Here is a 14,398-nt window from a genome sequence, read left to right on the forward strand (position 1 = left end):
GCTGGCCCAGCTGTCTTTTCTTGTCACTTGTGTGGTTCTTCTCGCTTCAGCCACGCAGCTCAGTAAATGCTGTGAACCTCAGTCACCGCTAAGAATAAACCTCTCAACATCAAGGCTGTGTCAACCTCAAACACTCCAGGAACTAGATTGGGAAGATGACCCAGTAGACTGACCTCACACAAGAGTCTATAAAAGTTAGAGAAAGCCGACTACTTCAGCCTTTGGATTTTAAACAAGGAGACTACTGGTACTCTTAGTGCGAGTGCTGCAGCAATGTCACAGGTATAAATAGCTTTTATTTTTTCCTTTGTTTTTCTAGCATTAATATTGGTTAGCATTGTGCTTATCTGCAGCCCTGTCAATGCTATAGCTGCAAACTGAATTGGCAAAGGTGGTGCTGCACAGCTTTGGGATCTGGGGTTCAGCAATTAACTATTCTAGCAAGTTTTGGGGACTAAGAAAAATGTGTTTTTAGCTTTCTCCTGCTATCCTGCTTTCCCCCTTCCAGTATCAGTGAATACATTTAAGGTCTAGTGTTTTAATACATGCTAATGTTTTTATAGAATTCTTGAATCTTAGGTTATGTGCGTGTTCAGCTTTGCTTGAGCAATGATAGCTCAGTCTTTATGACAACAGAATAAAGTTTGCTGTTGAGGCAAATGTTTTACAATACTTGAGTTAACAGTTGGTTGGACAATTTGTAAAGCTGAACTTTTCTTCCTGTCCACCTTTCAAGATGAGGTGGGCGGTTTTTTGCAGGGGAACATTATGCTAACAAGGGCTCAGAGTGTGGAGCTGCCTTGTATGTCGGATTGCCATGTGTTCTATTTTTCCAGGACGCACCCCCTTTTTCAAGAGTAGAATTTGAGACAAATTGCACTTACTTGCTTTGATTGGCAGTCATAGCATCCTCTTTTTTGCTCTTCAAAATATGGCAAGATAGGGAGTTTTCATCATGCAAACCATGCTTTCCTAATGGAACCAATTATGTCAGGGCTAGGACGAAAGGGAATTTTGGAGCAGATTAGGCACACAGGCAGCAACTATTCAGAAGCTGTTTTAGGAGGCTGTGCCTAGGAATTTTGTTCTGCTTAGTGTCTGTTCAAAGTAAATATTCACTGAAGGAATACTAGAGATGTTCTAAACAAGCACTCATTTCCCTGCCACAGTTTCAGATAAATGGTAGGATAGATTGTTGGTATGGCAAGCACAGGAATGGTTACAGGCTGAAAGCTTTGCCCATGACTAAATTTATCACTTCATTAACACTGGAAATAATGTGTTCACTGGCAGGAATCGTATTATGCTCTTGATGCCAGCAGAGCTGCTGATCGCTCTGGTCTGTAGTGCTTGTTGACTGCTTTTCTATCATGGGGGAGAAGAGGTAGGGCTAGGTCTGCAAGTTCCCTGATCTCATGGGGGCTGCTTTTAACCCATTTGGTTGTTTATAACTTGGTGAGTTGCTCCTGTGGAATGGCTGTTCCAGCATGACACAACCAGGTGTTGGCTGATCTGCAGAAAAGTACGGTACTTCAGTTATAGGCATTATAAATCTGTGGGGATGTGGTGGCGCTGTGGTCTAAACCACTGAGCCTCTTGGGCTTGCCGATTGGAAGGTTGGCAGTTTGAATCCCCACAACAGGGTGAGCTCCCGTTGCTGTGTCCCAGCTCCTGCCAACCTAGCAGTTTGAAAGCACACCAGTGCAAGTAGATAAATAGGTATCGCTGCAGTGGGAAGGTAAACTGCGTTTCTGTGTGCTCTGGTTTCCATCATGGTGTTCTGTTGTGCCAGAAGCGCTTTAGTCATGCTGGCCACATGACCAGGAAAGCTGTCTGTGGACAAACGCCGGCTCCCTCTGCCTGAAAGCGAGATGAGCGCCACAACGCCATGGGTCATTTACTTTTACCTTTACCTTTTATAAATCTGTGATAGCGAAAACAGCAAAGAGTTTCATGGCATCTATAAAATACACACTTTTTATTATTATGCATGCAGTGGCGTGCAGTGATTTTTTTTGTAGGGGGACAGGGCCAGAGGCCCCAGCTTCTAAGGGCAATGGGGGGGGGATATGTCCTGTTGTCCTGCATGTGGGCATCGCACCTCCTTCCCTAATCCAGGCAGAAGCTTCCTGGGCTTTGGAAAGGAGGAGCCAGACTTTAATATTCTGATTTACCAGGAACATTTAGGAGACTAGCCAACCCCCCTAGTTCATTGATTGCACACTATTGGATGCATGCATTTGTTAACTATCAACTGAGGATCCCACTTCATGCGCCTGGTGAAGTGGACTCTAGGGCAATTCCAGGCTGTCGCTATTTTGGGGGTTCAGCCACATACTGGCAAATTCACTTTCCACAATTATTGGTAGGTCTTCTGCCACAATCTCACTTCCCTGAAAGAGCAAGCTTTTGCAATAAGAAAGGTAGTTGGAAAATGCCCAGAGAACGGTGAGAAAACACTTGTTTTGATACAGCATTGTCTAACCTCCCCACAACCACATCAGAATAAATGCTTGTTAAACAGCCAATATTGTCTAACCTTTCTGCAAACAGATCAGGATGAATACTCAGTAAACTGACCATCTGAAAGCACCCCTAGTCCACAGAAGCTTATACAATGATTTATTCATCTTTAAGGTGCCACAAGACTCTACAGTAATGGTCAGTCACATGATAATTGTCACACGAGTGCTTTGAAAAGAGATACCATTTGGCAACTTTAAAGGGCAGACTAGACCTGAGTCAGAGCACTGGTTCATCGAGCTCAGTACACTTTCTACACTGGCCAGCAGTGGTTGTCTGGCAATGAAAATTCCTAGCCCCACCTGCAGATGCTGGGACTTGAACCTGGGACCTTCTGCATGCAAAGCAAATGCTCTACCATTGAGCTACAGCCATAATGTGAAATAGGCTGCTCCCCATTCTGGGCCAGATTCAACTAAACAGACACACTAGCAGAATCCATGAACTGGGTCTTGCTAGTGCAACAAGGCTTCCTCTTCTCCTCCCCCTATGAGCCCCCACAAATTGGCTTGCATGTGGGTCAGGAGATCCCCTAGAACAGCATGTGGGAGAGGAAAGGGGAAATAATTCTCTTAGCCTAAGCATTTCTGCTTGCCAGATGGAACTATCCTACTAGCGTGACAACGTATTCCTCCCCAAGTGTTCAGGCCTTCAATAGGTCCTCCTGGTTCAGGGGAACACAAAATATTTGAATGCCGTCACTGTCTGCCCATTGCTGCTGGACAGTTTTTGAAAAGCAAGCTTTTAAAAGTCAGCCTTTAATTTGTTCTTTGCCTGGCGCTGTTCTTTGCTTCCCTAGGGGTCTGAGTTCTACTTTTTTTTTATTTGGTTCCCACAGTAAACTGGAAGCAAGCTATTCCCACGCATTCTTTAAATATGCAGACATCTCTATCGTTACAAATCTTTTGCTTTGCTGCATTTAAATGGCATTATTGTGTAAGCCAATTAATTTGAGGGTTTTTGTGCCCATACCAATTTATGTCTACCAAGATGAACCTGCCATCCTTATTGTTGATTTAGCAAAAAGAGTACCTCCCACTTATCATGGGCAAAGAGAAATGATTTTGCATTCGAGAAAATCTCAAAGTGGATATGTTCAGGACCACCAAGTTAAACAAAACCAAAAATAGAATTTACTTCCCAAAAATGTGCACACAAAGTGGTGGCATCTTTCTTCTGTTTTCCAAAGCAATTACACTAGAAAGCTGAACTGGGGCAAGTTAAAATGCATCAAGTTTATTTTTATATTAGGTGCTTCCCAGTGTGTAGAACACAGTGTCCAATCTGGAGACACATCCTTAAGGACAGGACATGGGCAGGAGCTACTCTTGTGCATTGACATCACCTTCTCCTCATTACACAGCACTATCAATTGACATAGTCCCCCAAATTTACATAAACTTCCTTGCCCAATGAGCTTAAATCTATTGTTGTTGTTGTTGTTGTTAGTGCTAGTATTCATTTCATTTCTATACCACTTTATATGGGGGAGGGAATCTCAAAGTGGTTTACAACCTACATTAAAACATCAAATAAATCAAGAATAAAACATTACTGAATAATGTATACGGTATACATCCAAAGCAACATAACTAACAGGAAACTAAAATGTTATCTTAAAGATTTCTAAATAAAACATTACAAAGGTGGTCAACTACAGAATGTACATTTAATGCACATTTAATGCAAAAAAAAAGTTAAGCATTTCATGTGGTTACCTGAAGGAATGTGGCCAGGCGATAGGATGGAGTAGCTTAAAATGGATAAGGCAGCAAGTTACCTCTGTTGCAGTTATGCTGCTCCATCTTTTTATACAAATGTATTCCTTTTTAGCCAGCTCCTGTGAAGAAGAAGCGCCCTCCGGTAAAGGAAGAAGATCTCAAAGGGGCTAGAGGGAAGCTCTCTGGCAACCAGGAAATCAAATCCAAAACCTACCAAGTCATGAAGCAATGTGGTGAGTGTCTACTGCAATCCTTTCTGCGATATAATGTAACCTTGAGCTGAGAGCAGGAAGAAGGGATGTTTGAATAGTCCTTTAAACTGCAGATTACTCAACATCCAACGCTAAGTAGATACTAGGGGCACATGTTTCCAACTGCATGTGAATCAAAGTTCTGCTTACAAGGCCGTTGCTGCAATACAAATGTTTTCAAGTTGGTGACGCACCTTTTAAACATGCATCATTTTGCGATACAGTAATTCAGTTTTACTAGCAAACAGGAGGTTAAGCTAACCCCTTTCCAGCCCTGGGAGGAGCGCGGTGAGCATTCGCACGACACACCTACACACTGCAGCTGACACACTCACGTGTCACAACACACAGTTTGGAAACCTAGGCATTAGAAATGAAACATAAACCATGAACGGCTGCCCCTTTTATGCAACAGTGTCTTGCGGTTACCAGCGGCGTAGCGTGAGTTGTCAGCACCCGGGGCAACGCAAGTAATTTGCGCCCCCTAACCCGGGGCAAGGCAAGTAATTTGCGCCCCCCCTAACCCCTAACCTGTGAGTTGCCGCTGGCGCTGCCGCCCAAACGACGCCGCTTGCCCGGAGGAGGAGGGGGGCAGAGAGGCGAGGAAAATGCAACGGCCCAGCAGCTGCAGCAGCACCGGCGGAGGCGGGGCTGTGAGGAGGGGCTGCCTGGCGCGTCCTCCGCGGCGAGCGCTGAGAGCCGCTGCCTGCCGGGCGCCTTCAGCCCGGATGCGCGCACAGCTCGTCGGTTCCGCGAGACATGCGGCTCCGCTACAGCCTGCGCCCGAGGCTCTTCAGCGACTCCGGAGGCAGCGAGCGCGCCCCCCCAGATGTTGCGCCCGGTGCGGCCGGCACCCCTGGCACCCCCCACGCTACGCCACTGGCGGTTACAAAAGCATTTTTCTCTCTCTCTCCGTTTTCTCCAGAACATGTGCCAACTGAGTATAGGCCTTCTCTTTCCCCATTAAAAGAAACATCCCCTACCCCACACAAGGTCTTTCTTTCCTAGCAGATACAGCCATGACAGCAAGATTCTCCCCTCCCTGATAGGTTTTATACTGTGATCATAATGCTGTTTGCAGGATCACGCTACTTTTGCCATAACACTATGCTCCCAGGGCACACACCCCTCCAAAAAAATACAACTGGCCATCTGCATTAAATACTAAATGGTAAATATTCCGGCCTTATCTTCTCAGGGGAAGCTTTTCAAGATGGAGAGGATAGGTCCTTCTGTAGATAAATGTATTGCATTTTTTAAAAAGTGCATCTGCCAATGAGGTCCAAGTATCCAGCATTTCTGTGCACACTGACCCCCTGGGTGTGTGACATTATGTATATTTCAGGGAACCTTTTCACAGCTGCTGTTGAGTGTGAAGCATTCTTGCTGTGGTATTAATTGTCTCCGGTTCTTTTTCCAGAGCAAGCTGGCTCTGCTGCGCCATCCATATTCAGCCGGGACCGCACAGGGGGGGAAACGGCATTTGATAAACCCAAAGAAGAGCCTCCGAAGAGTGTCTTTGGCTGACTGCCAGTTTCAAGATCTGCAGCAAATATACATGGAATACTAAACCCCTTATTTTGCTTTCACATGCACCAGTCTTATTTCTTGCGCTGTTAATTCCTTTAATTCCTAATTAACAAGAAGAGAACTTGTCTTGAAAGAAAGGCACTTATTTTTATATGGGGGGGGCTTGTTTGCTTTTTGACCTTTCTTAGCTGCATAGTGGATGATTCGAGTAGAGCAGTAGTTATTGGGCGCAGGCTGGTATTATAATGACCAATTTTGTTACAAACATACATGGATCTCTTCTATTTTATGTTCCAGAACAGTGTCTCAGTTCCAAATGTGGTTATCATTCTGAGCTGTAAAACCAATAAAGCATGGCAGTTCTGGTTTTGTCTAAGTACCTTTTTTCCCTTACAGAAAAACAACTTCCTCCCACAAATAACTGGAGGAATTTGTGTTTTCACCCATTGGTGCCCAGCGTGAAAATTACCTTAATTCTAGGTGGAAGCTCTATAGTCTATCTGCCCCAGACTTGGCTTTTGGACAGAGACTTCCACTTAGACCCCTCTAACACAGTACCCTGATATCGTACCTGCTTTAGGTTGGGATGATGTACCAATTCACCCCAAACCCTTTAATGGGTTACCATCCCACCCAATGCTTTATCCGACTGCGCCGAGTGGCAAGAGCACAGCCTTTTTCCCAGGCAGTGGACCGGAATGAAGACTTCCTGACTCTGGTCCATCATCTAGACTCCAGCTCCTTGCCTGCTCCTGGTTGGGCAGTTCAATTTGTGTGTGTGTTGGAAATCTAACCTGCCATCCAAAGCAGACAGCGGGAGAGGTCCCAATGGTCGGCTGTGAAGAGGCGACTCTTACCCCTCTCCTCAGGGGTGGAGGGAAAGACTGTGATGGGCCGCAACCACTGTCCTCCCCCAGCAGGGTAAGCAGCCATTCCCAGTTAACACTAACAGGCAGACTACTCCTGGCTGTTGTTCTCTTCCTTTCAAGATGGTGTCACTTCCAGTGAGGGGAGGAGGTGGGGAAAATGCCTCCCCTTTCCTGAAGGACATAATCCCTCAGTTGTCTCCATGGAACATGGTCACCTCTCCATGGAGCCTGGTAATGCAAATGGGGATACTTAGCTGGGCCAGCCAGAGCCATCACATTACAAGGAAGCTGGTTTCCTCTTGTATAGGCCCCAGTTTTGTAGATGGTTGAGACTCCCAGGCACAATGAACAATTCTATAACAATAGAAGAATATTTGATGAACTACATAGTGGCACATACAGTTCAGAATGTTGTATGCTGCAAAGCAATTCAGTTGAACAATTATCCTAACATTACTGTTTGTTGAGCACTTAACCTCCCTGTGGCTTTTTTATTATTTCCCTTGCCTCCTTGCAACCCAACCCCACCTCCCAAGCTATTTTGAAGGATCTCCTGACCCTCCATTGCAGACCAGGATGGGGTGGGGACTGCAGGAGAAATTGTGTATTGGAGGGTGTATTGGAGAGTCTTCCATCAGTAGAGGGACGCTAACTGCATATAATCCACTGCTTTCAAATGCAAGGGGTGAAAAAAGAGCATGGGGCCACAAAGGGTGATGCTGTCATGTTATTGACTTGTCATGTTACTGAACTCAGCAATATTACTGAACTTGTCATGTTACTGACAAGTTAGTTAGGTAATGCTGGGGCTTACATAATCAGAAATTGAGTAAGTTACACAGGCACTCCAGTTGCCACCTAAGCCTCCCTCCAAAAATTAATATTTCCCAATCAAGAGACTGTGGCTTCCAATAGATATTGGCCCTTAAATCAACATTTAAGAAAGTATAGCATGCTGCTACAACCTCCCACGCTTGTCAAGGGTCGCTACAGTTTGAAATATGATGAAACAGAGGACAAACATCCCTTTACAATTTTAATAGTTATGACTGAAATGAAATGTAATAGTTACACTTAATACAAAAGATGGACATTTTTACGGCTTTAAATGCTGTTCTTCAAGGAGTTATATCCAGTGACCAGCAGTTGACATTGGCTCCCTGTTCAATCCTGTAATCTTTCTTGTTTTGCCTTTAAAATGAAAGAAAAAAGATCAATGAGTTCCCATTGAAAGTAAAAGCCCCCTTGAAAGTCATATGGTCTTCTCAGTTACTCCCCTGCAAATGATTTTTGTTTTAATGTAACTGTATTTACAGCCTTTCCCCCAATTTTTGCTAGCAAAAACCTTTCCTTTGAAAATGGGAAGAGCTAGGAATGAAAGGATCTGCCAGTTTACTTATCTCCATTTCTCATTTTTTTCCATCTTAAATTCAGCCCTCCACATTTGTGCAGCAATTCACAGTATAAAAATGAAAAATCCTCATGAAGATTCATCAACATTCAATGCAAATTTCTCCTAATAAACACATTTTGGGATGTGCTTCTTACACATTTTTGAAAGCAATTTCCTCTAATATAATGCATGTCTGTATGTCATTTTCACTAACATTTGTATGCACATTTCCCCCTAATATATGTATTTTTGTAAACATTGGTTGGTTGGAGAACTGTATAGCAAAATTCATTTGCCCAGGCAGGCGCATTATGTGACCCATGAGAGCAGCAAAACAAGAAGACTGCACAATGGTGATGGGATAAAATCAGGCCAAATCTTTATTGACAGCAGCAGGCAGGGTAAGGGTTGGCATGACATTGGGTCCAAGGACTCAATAAGCCCTCCCCATTGATGTTAACCCCCCGCTCCTTCACAAAGGGTAACTTTTTTTTTGTTGGCAAAGACTGGGGGAACTGTCCGAGGAAAGCTAGTAACAAGGGAGAGGTTAATGAATGTGCTGAAGACCTGAAAGGCATGGGGATGACTCAAATTTTTTGAGTGGGGAGAAAGTTGCATTTCAAGCATAAAATAATATTTTTTAATGTTCATAGAAAAGATGTGGATTATTCCTTGAGGGTCCTAAAGGGCCACAAATACTTTGCTGATATGAAAATTCATAGCAACACTGTTCTGAGCTGCGTTTGCAGAGAAACACTTCCAATTTACTATATTTTATTACCACTTTAATCATTCTTCATGTAAAATACTGGGCCCTCCCAAACTGAAGAACAGTGTAGGGTATGTGGTGAGAAATGCCCGGTCTATGGACGTCAGGCCTCCTTATTTGACCTGCCAGGCCATTTTAGGCAAGCCATACCTACCTTCCCGACCCATGATGTTATATAAAATCTGGCTCAGCTGAAAGTGTGTTTGCAGATATATCTCCAAAATAACTTTCAAAGCACTGCCCAAAACAAGGTCTACAAAGAGTGTTTTTCTGTGCCTTTTACCTTGTGAAACTATACGATTGTCCTCGTACAGTCAGTGTCTTCATTCTATTGCTGTGTATCTGAAGACTTTCATTAGAGTAAAACTGACCTGGGGAACACAAATAAAAACACAGGAAAATAACTGCAGTTCTCAAAGCTATGCTGGAGCAGCTGCAACACATGTCCCCCCCACTCCCGAGAAAGGCTAATTCCTGCTTGATTTTAGGATATAGTTGACTACTGTCTACTCTAGAATTTATCTTGATGGAAGTATTTTTTGTTTGGGAGCTCACTGTGGCCTTTGACAGGCCTATAGCAAACAAAATGTAAGGACTGAAGTACACTTGCGTCTACTATGAATAATAAAAAATAATTAAACAGGAGCAGATAGTTTTACTCATAAAACAACAAACTCAGTGGTTTTGAATTGGTTCTCCAAGTTTTCTCTATACATTTATTCAACACTTGTCCACTTTTCTGAGGTGGAGCTGCCTTGTATGTGAGGAACGGTGAGCCCCAGGGAGGAGGCAGCCATGGCCAAGAGCCTGACATGGGTTCCCTCTCCAAAGATAGGAGTAAGAACATCAGGCTGGGCCTGGAAACTGAGGAAGATCTTCGGTGGCTCTCCTGACAATCATGTCAGCACCAACACCCCAATTCTCACAAGCATTGGTGTAGTGACGGAGAGATTGGGATGTGAACTAGACAGTTGCCAGTTAAACATAACTTAAGGTGTCATGAACTGACTAGGTGACTTAGGAAAGCCACTAAATCAGGGCTCCCCTTCTCATCCCCACTCCATCTGAAATGTAGAGACAATCATGCTCATTTCCTTTCAGCGTTGTTCCAAGGATATACAATATTAAGTTATAGTGCTACATCAAAACCAAGCTTACTGGTAAATAGCATGAGGATTGCTACTTCATTGCAAAATCTGAATACATACCAAAAAGTCCAACAATGTTGTTAGAAAAAAGTTCACTATTCTTGAAGTGCAATCCAAGGAAATTAAGAGGGTTGTTCATATAGTAAACTTGTATTGTGATACCGTCTGGTCCTGATAGTGAAAGACTCCTTTCCTTTTCAATAAGAAAGCTCAACCTAGGAAGGAAGTGATGCTGTTATTTCTAAATATATACATGTTGAAATAAATCAATAAATATTAATATATAGAAATATATACATTATTACTATAGAATACCAAATGTTTGGAGAGTTGTATCACTACAGTGTTACCACAAGCTTGGCTGGGCTTGTGGTGGCCGCACTCTGAGGTGAGGGAGACTGGGGTGGGCCAAGCCTAGCCTGCGCTGGGAGGGACGGCTTTTACTTTTACCTCAGCCGAGGCGCGTTCTCATTTATCTCTCCCCCCCCCCCCAGTGCGGCAGTTTATTAGTATTTTGTGAAGTAGCAAACAAGAAACCTGAACATCACAAGAAATCAAACAAGGTTATACTCAACATAGACAATTTTCTCCACATTGTGAGGTATTTCCCCCTTCTTCATGAAGCTGAAAAGACCAGGGGAAGACTCTTTGGTAATCTTGCATCACTTGCTACAACGAGCAGTGACCAATATGGAGCCGGATATTGACCATCTCATTAGCCAAAAGCAGGCCCATACTTCCCACTGAAATACTTATAAGTTTGTGTTGATTAAAATCATTTTTCCTTTTAAATATTGTATTGTTTTTCCTTTTTTTTGAGCACCACAAATAAAATATGTGCCGTGTGCAGAGGAATTTGTTCATATTTTTTTTCAAACTATGGTCTGGCCCCCAACAGTGTCTGAGGGACAGTGAACTGGCCCCCTGTTTAAAAAGTTTGAGGACCCCTGTCCCAGGCAGTAGCAGCAGCAACAGTCCTTATGAGGCCTGTCAGGCCCTGCCCTAGGGCAGATGGTGAGTGTCCGGAACAGGGCCCTTAGGTGCTTCACAGGGGAGTCCTCCTGGACCTACTGAGTTAATTTCATTATTTTCTGGCCAACTAACTGCTTCTCGCCAGTCTGAGCTAAAATATATTATGAAGCTTCTACCTCAATTCATAGGAAATTAAAATGCTTTGTTCAAAGAGAAAACCAATATTTTTTAAAGTCCCAAGGTAAGGGAATCCACTGAATTTCACATTAATGCTGTTATTTGGATGCATGAACAGTTCGGTTTGCGCTTTGAAAAATTATGTAAGCTTAGGAGTTCAAGAATGTAAAAGTAGCATTAGGTATAGCCTCAAAGTCAAACCAACCAACACTGAAAAGAAACTGAAAATATCAAATTTTACCCTCTAGTTGTTAAAGATGCATTCTTTGTCCATGGGAAAGAGCTCACATTGCCCTGATCATTCAGTATAATTTCTCCCATTGACACGTTGATTTGCACATTGGGTGTCTGATAGATTACATTGAACTCCACAAACTTTCTGTTTTCTCCAAGCTTACCAGTCACTTGGATCCCTGAAAATATATTAGTCAAAATAAATATGAGGATCATATACAAGAAACATATTGTTGTTTACTAAGCAACATTATAATATACCACCATTTCAAATGCCTACTGAAATCACACAACTGACCAGAATTGCAAGGGCTACAGCGAGAACCAGATGACACAACTAGCCTGTATTTATAGCTATTTATTCATCTCTCCAAGGGACGCGGGGGGCGCTGTGGGTTAAACCACAGAGCCTAGAACTTGCTGATCAGAAGGTCGGCAGTTCAAATCCCCGCAACGGGGTGAGCTCCTGTTGCTCGGTTCCTGCTCCTGCCAACCTAGTAGTTCAAAAGCACGTCAAAGTGCAAGTAGATAAATAGGTACCACTCCGGCGGGAAGGTACACAGCATTTCCATGCGCTGCTCTGGTTCACCAGAAGCGGCTTAGTCATGCTGGCCACATGACCCGGAAACTGTACGCCAGCTCCCTCGGCCAATAAAGTGAGATGAGCGCCACAACTCCAGAGTTGCAAATTGTGTGGCAAATTGGCATGGCCATTTGGTTTTTGCCTACCTAGTAGCTATTGTCACAAGCTTTTTGAGGTTAGGCACTGGGTAAGCCTTTGTTTGGTTGGAGGGGAGATTGTTGCTTCACCTGCCCCTCCTCAGTAAGGGTCACCTGTTAAAGGGATCCGGGGTATGAATACTGTCTGAAGCCTAGGCATGGACTAGGGCCATGTCACAGCCAACTGGGACCCCTCGGGGTGCCGCTATCTGACATAAGTTATAGGGCACCTCCTGTCAGTGGTTTATCCTTCCGTGGACTCCCTGCAGATGGGCAGGAGTCAAGATGTAGCCTGGCTTCACCTCAATGCATAAGCCAAACCACTCACATCTGTAACCAATAAAGTTGTGGCCTATTTGAACCCATAAACCAAATATCCTGTGTCAGAGTGATTTATTGATCTTCTGGGAACTTTGTGGTTTGGGTACCTTGGCATGCAAGTAAATTATGAAGTTGGACCTTCACCTTTTAAAACAAATAGTGCTATTTTGACCTACGGACCACGAAATCATAATAAATAGGAATAAATAAAAATATTAAAAAGTGAGACATTTGAGTCAATGTGCAGGAAGGATTCCTACAATGAAATATGTGAAACACTTTGAACAATTGGAATGAGACATGTAAAACCACGTATTCTGACTAATGCATGATATTAGCAACAGAAAACCATGTCACAACATTTTTCAGTGTAAGCTCTACAAGACCAATAGTGTTGAGAATTCCCTGGTCAGTAGTTTTGATGTATTTCATTGTCAAATAAAATACACTCACACAGATTTCTGGAAGCAACCAAAATGCTTGACATGAAAGTTGGGAAGTTGACAGCAGCTTACATTAGAAGCCTTACCTTTGTCTGCATCAGTTAGCAAGGTTATGGGTGTTTGCAGCTGTCCATTGATATTTAAACAAATGGGATTTTTTTCATGAGTCAGTTGAAGAATGAAACTTGGATACTCATTAACAGTGTCTGGGAGAGACTGAACGTTGCCTAGGAATCAGTAGAAACCAAAAAATATTGTCATTTTTAATAGTGCAATTTGTGAGTTTGGACCTGCCTTGCCAAACCTTCAGTGAAGTCATGTCAAAGCTATATTTGGGTCTTCCATATTGATTCCAAATGGTGGCTGGTGGCCCAAAGTCATCCTGCTCACATATGACAAAGCCCTCGTAGAGTGGACTTAAACTTAAGCGATAGAGACAGGACAAGCACTAAGGAAGGTGACACCTTGAGTTTTCTCAATTCCCAAATCACACATGCTACATATTACACACACTCTCTTAACAAACCTGAAAAGGTTGTCTGTGGGGTTTTTTTGATATAAAAAAGAACAGCAACCTCAGAAGGCTGCGAATTTAGGAAGAGAGGAGCTGCTTTATACTGAGTCAGGCCATTGATCTATCTGTCTCAGAACTGTCTACACTGACTGCAGGGTTCCAGCCAGAAGTCCTTCCAAGTCCCACCTGGGGATGTTGGGGAATTGAATTTGTTCTGAGGAGTGGCCTGGGTGCTGCTTAACCTGTTCCTCACCAAACATTTCCCCACTTAGTCTTGAATGTTGCTCCCCTCCTCCTTACCAATGGGATTCCAAATACATGTACCCATATCTGAAACACCTCATGGAGGGGAAAATATATTAATAGAGAACAAAGTGTGAATTACTCACCAGGGTGACTCCCCAGCAACCTGTATGAATAATCCGCATCATCTAAATAACCCAAAAATATATAAATTGTTAATTTTCTGCTGTTATACTACATAGGTATATACATAGGTAGATCAACCTTCCATAACCTGGTGTCCTCCAGAGATTTTGGACTATGATTCCCATCATGTCTCATCGCTGGTCATATGGACTGGGGTTCTGTTTTTAGTTTTTGTTTTTCTTATTTTTTATTTAACACGATTCGTATTTTTTATTTAGCAGGATTCTTATTTTTTATTTAACATGTCCCATTTAAGGTATAGGGACACATTGCTACCCCTAAAAATTTGTCCTAATATATTTTCTAAATCACAATCACTATGCAGCAAACAATACTGCCAAGTGGCTTTTAAATACTGTATATCAATTGCCAACTACATTTGGC

General features: G+C 43.1%; 2 protein-coding genes across 2 annotated transcripts in view; one reads left to right on the forward strand and one right to left on the reverse strand.

Moving 5' to 3' along the window:
* On the forward strand, window positions 1-6,394 carry MUSTN1 (musculoskeletal, embryonic nuclear protein 1). The gene is made up of 3 exons (XM_081185172.1): window positions 1-282; window positions 4,357-4,477; window positions 5,916-6,394. Exons 1-3 carry the CDS (start codon window positions 274-276, stop codon window positions 6,020-6,022), a joined length of 237 nt encoding a protein of 78 aa, XP_081041298.1. The 5' UTR covers window positions 1-273; the 3' UTR covers window positions 6,023-6,394.
* Window positions 6,182-14,398, reverse strand: part of LOC308581475 (inter-alpha-trypsin inhibitor heavy chain H4-like) — a 24,655-nt gene continuing 16,438 nt past the window's right edge. Inside the window, exons 17-21 of the mRNA XM_081183885.1 lie at window positions 13,158-13,298; window positions 11,595-11,766; window positions 10,265-10,419; window positions 9,340-9,427; window positions 6,182-8,085 (exon numbers count right to left, since the gene is read on the reverse strand). Coding sequence (XP_081040011.1) covers window positions 8,013-8,085; window positions 9,340-9,427; window positions 10,265-10,419; window positions 11,595-11,766; window positions 13,158-13,298 — 629 coding nt within the window. The 3' untranslated portion in view covers window positions 6,182-8,012. The remainder of the gene's footprint in view (window positions 8,086-9,339; window positions 9,428-10,264; window positions 10,420-11,594; window positions 11,767-13,157; window positions 13,299-14,398) is intronic.

The sequence above is a fragment of the Podarcis bocagei genome, assembly GCF_964188305.1.
Source record: "Podarcis bocagei genome assembly, chromosome: 2".
In the NCBI taxonomy this organism is placed as follows: domain Eukaryota; kingdom Metazoa; phylum Chordata; class Lepidosauria; order Squamata; family Lacertidae; genus Podarcis; species Podarcis bocagei.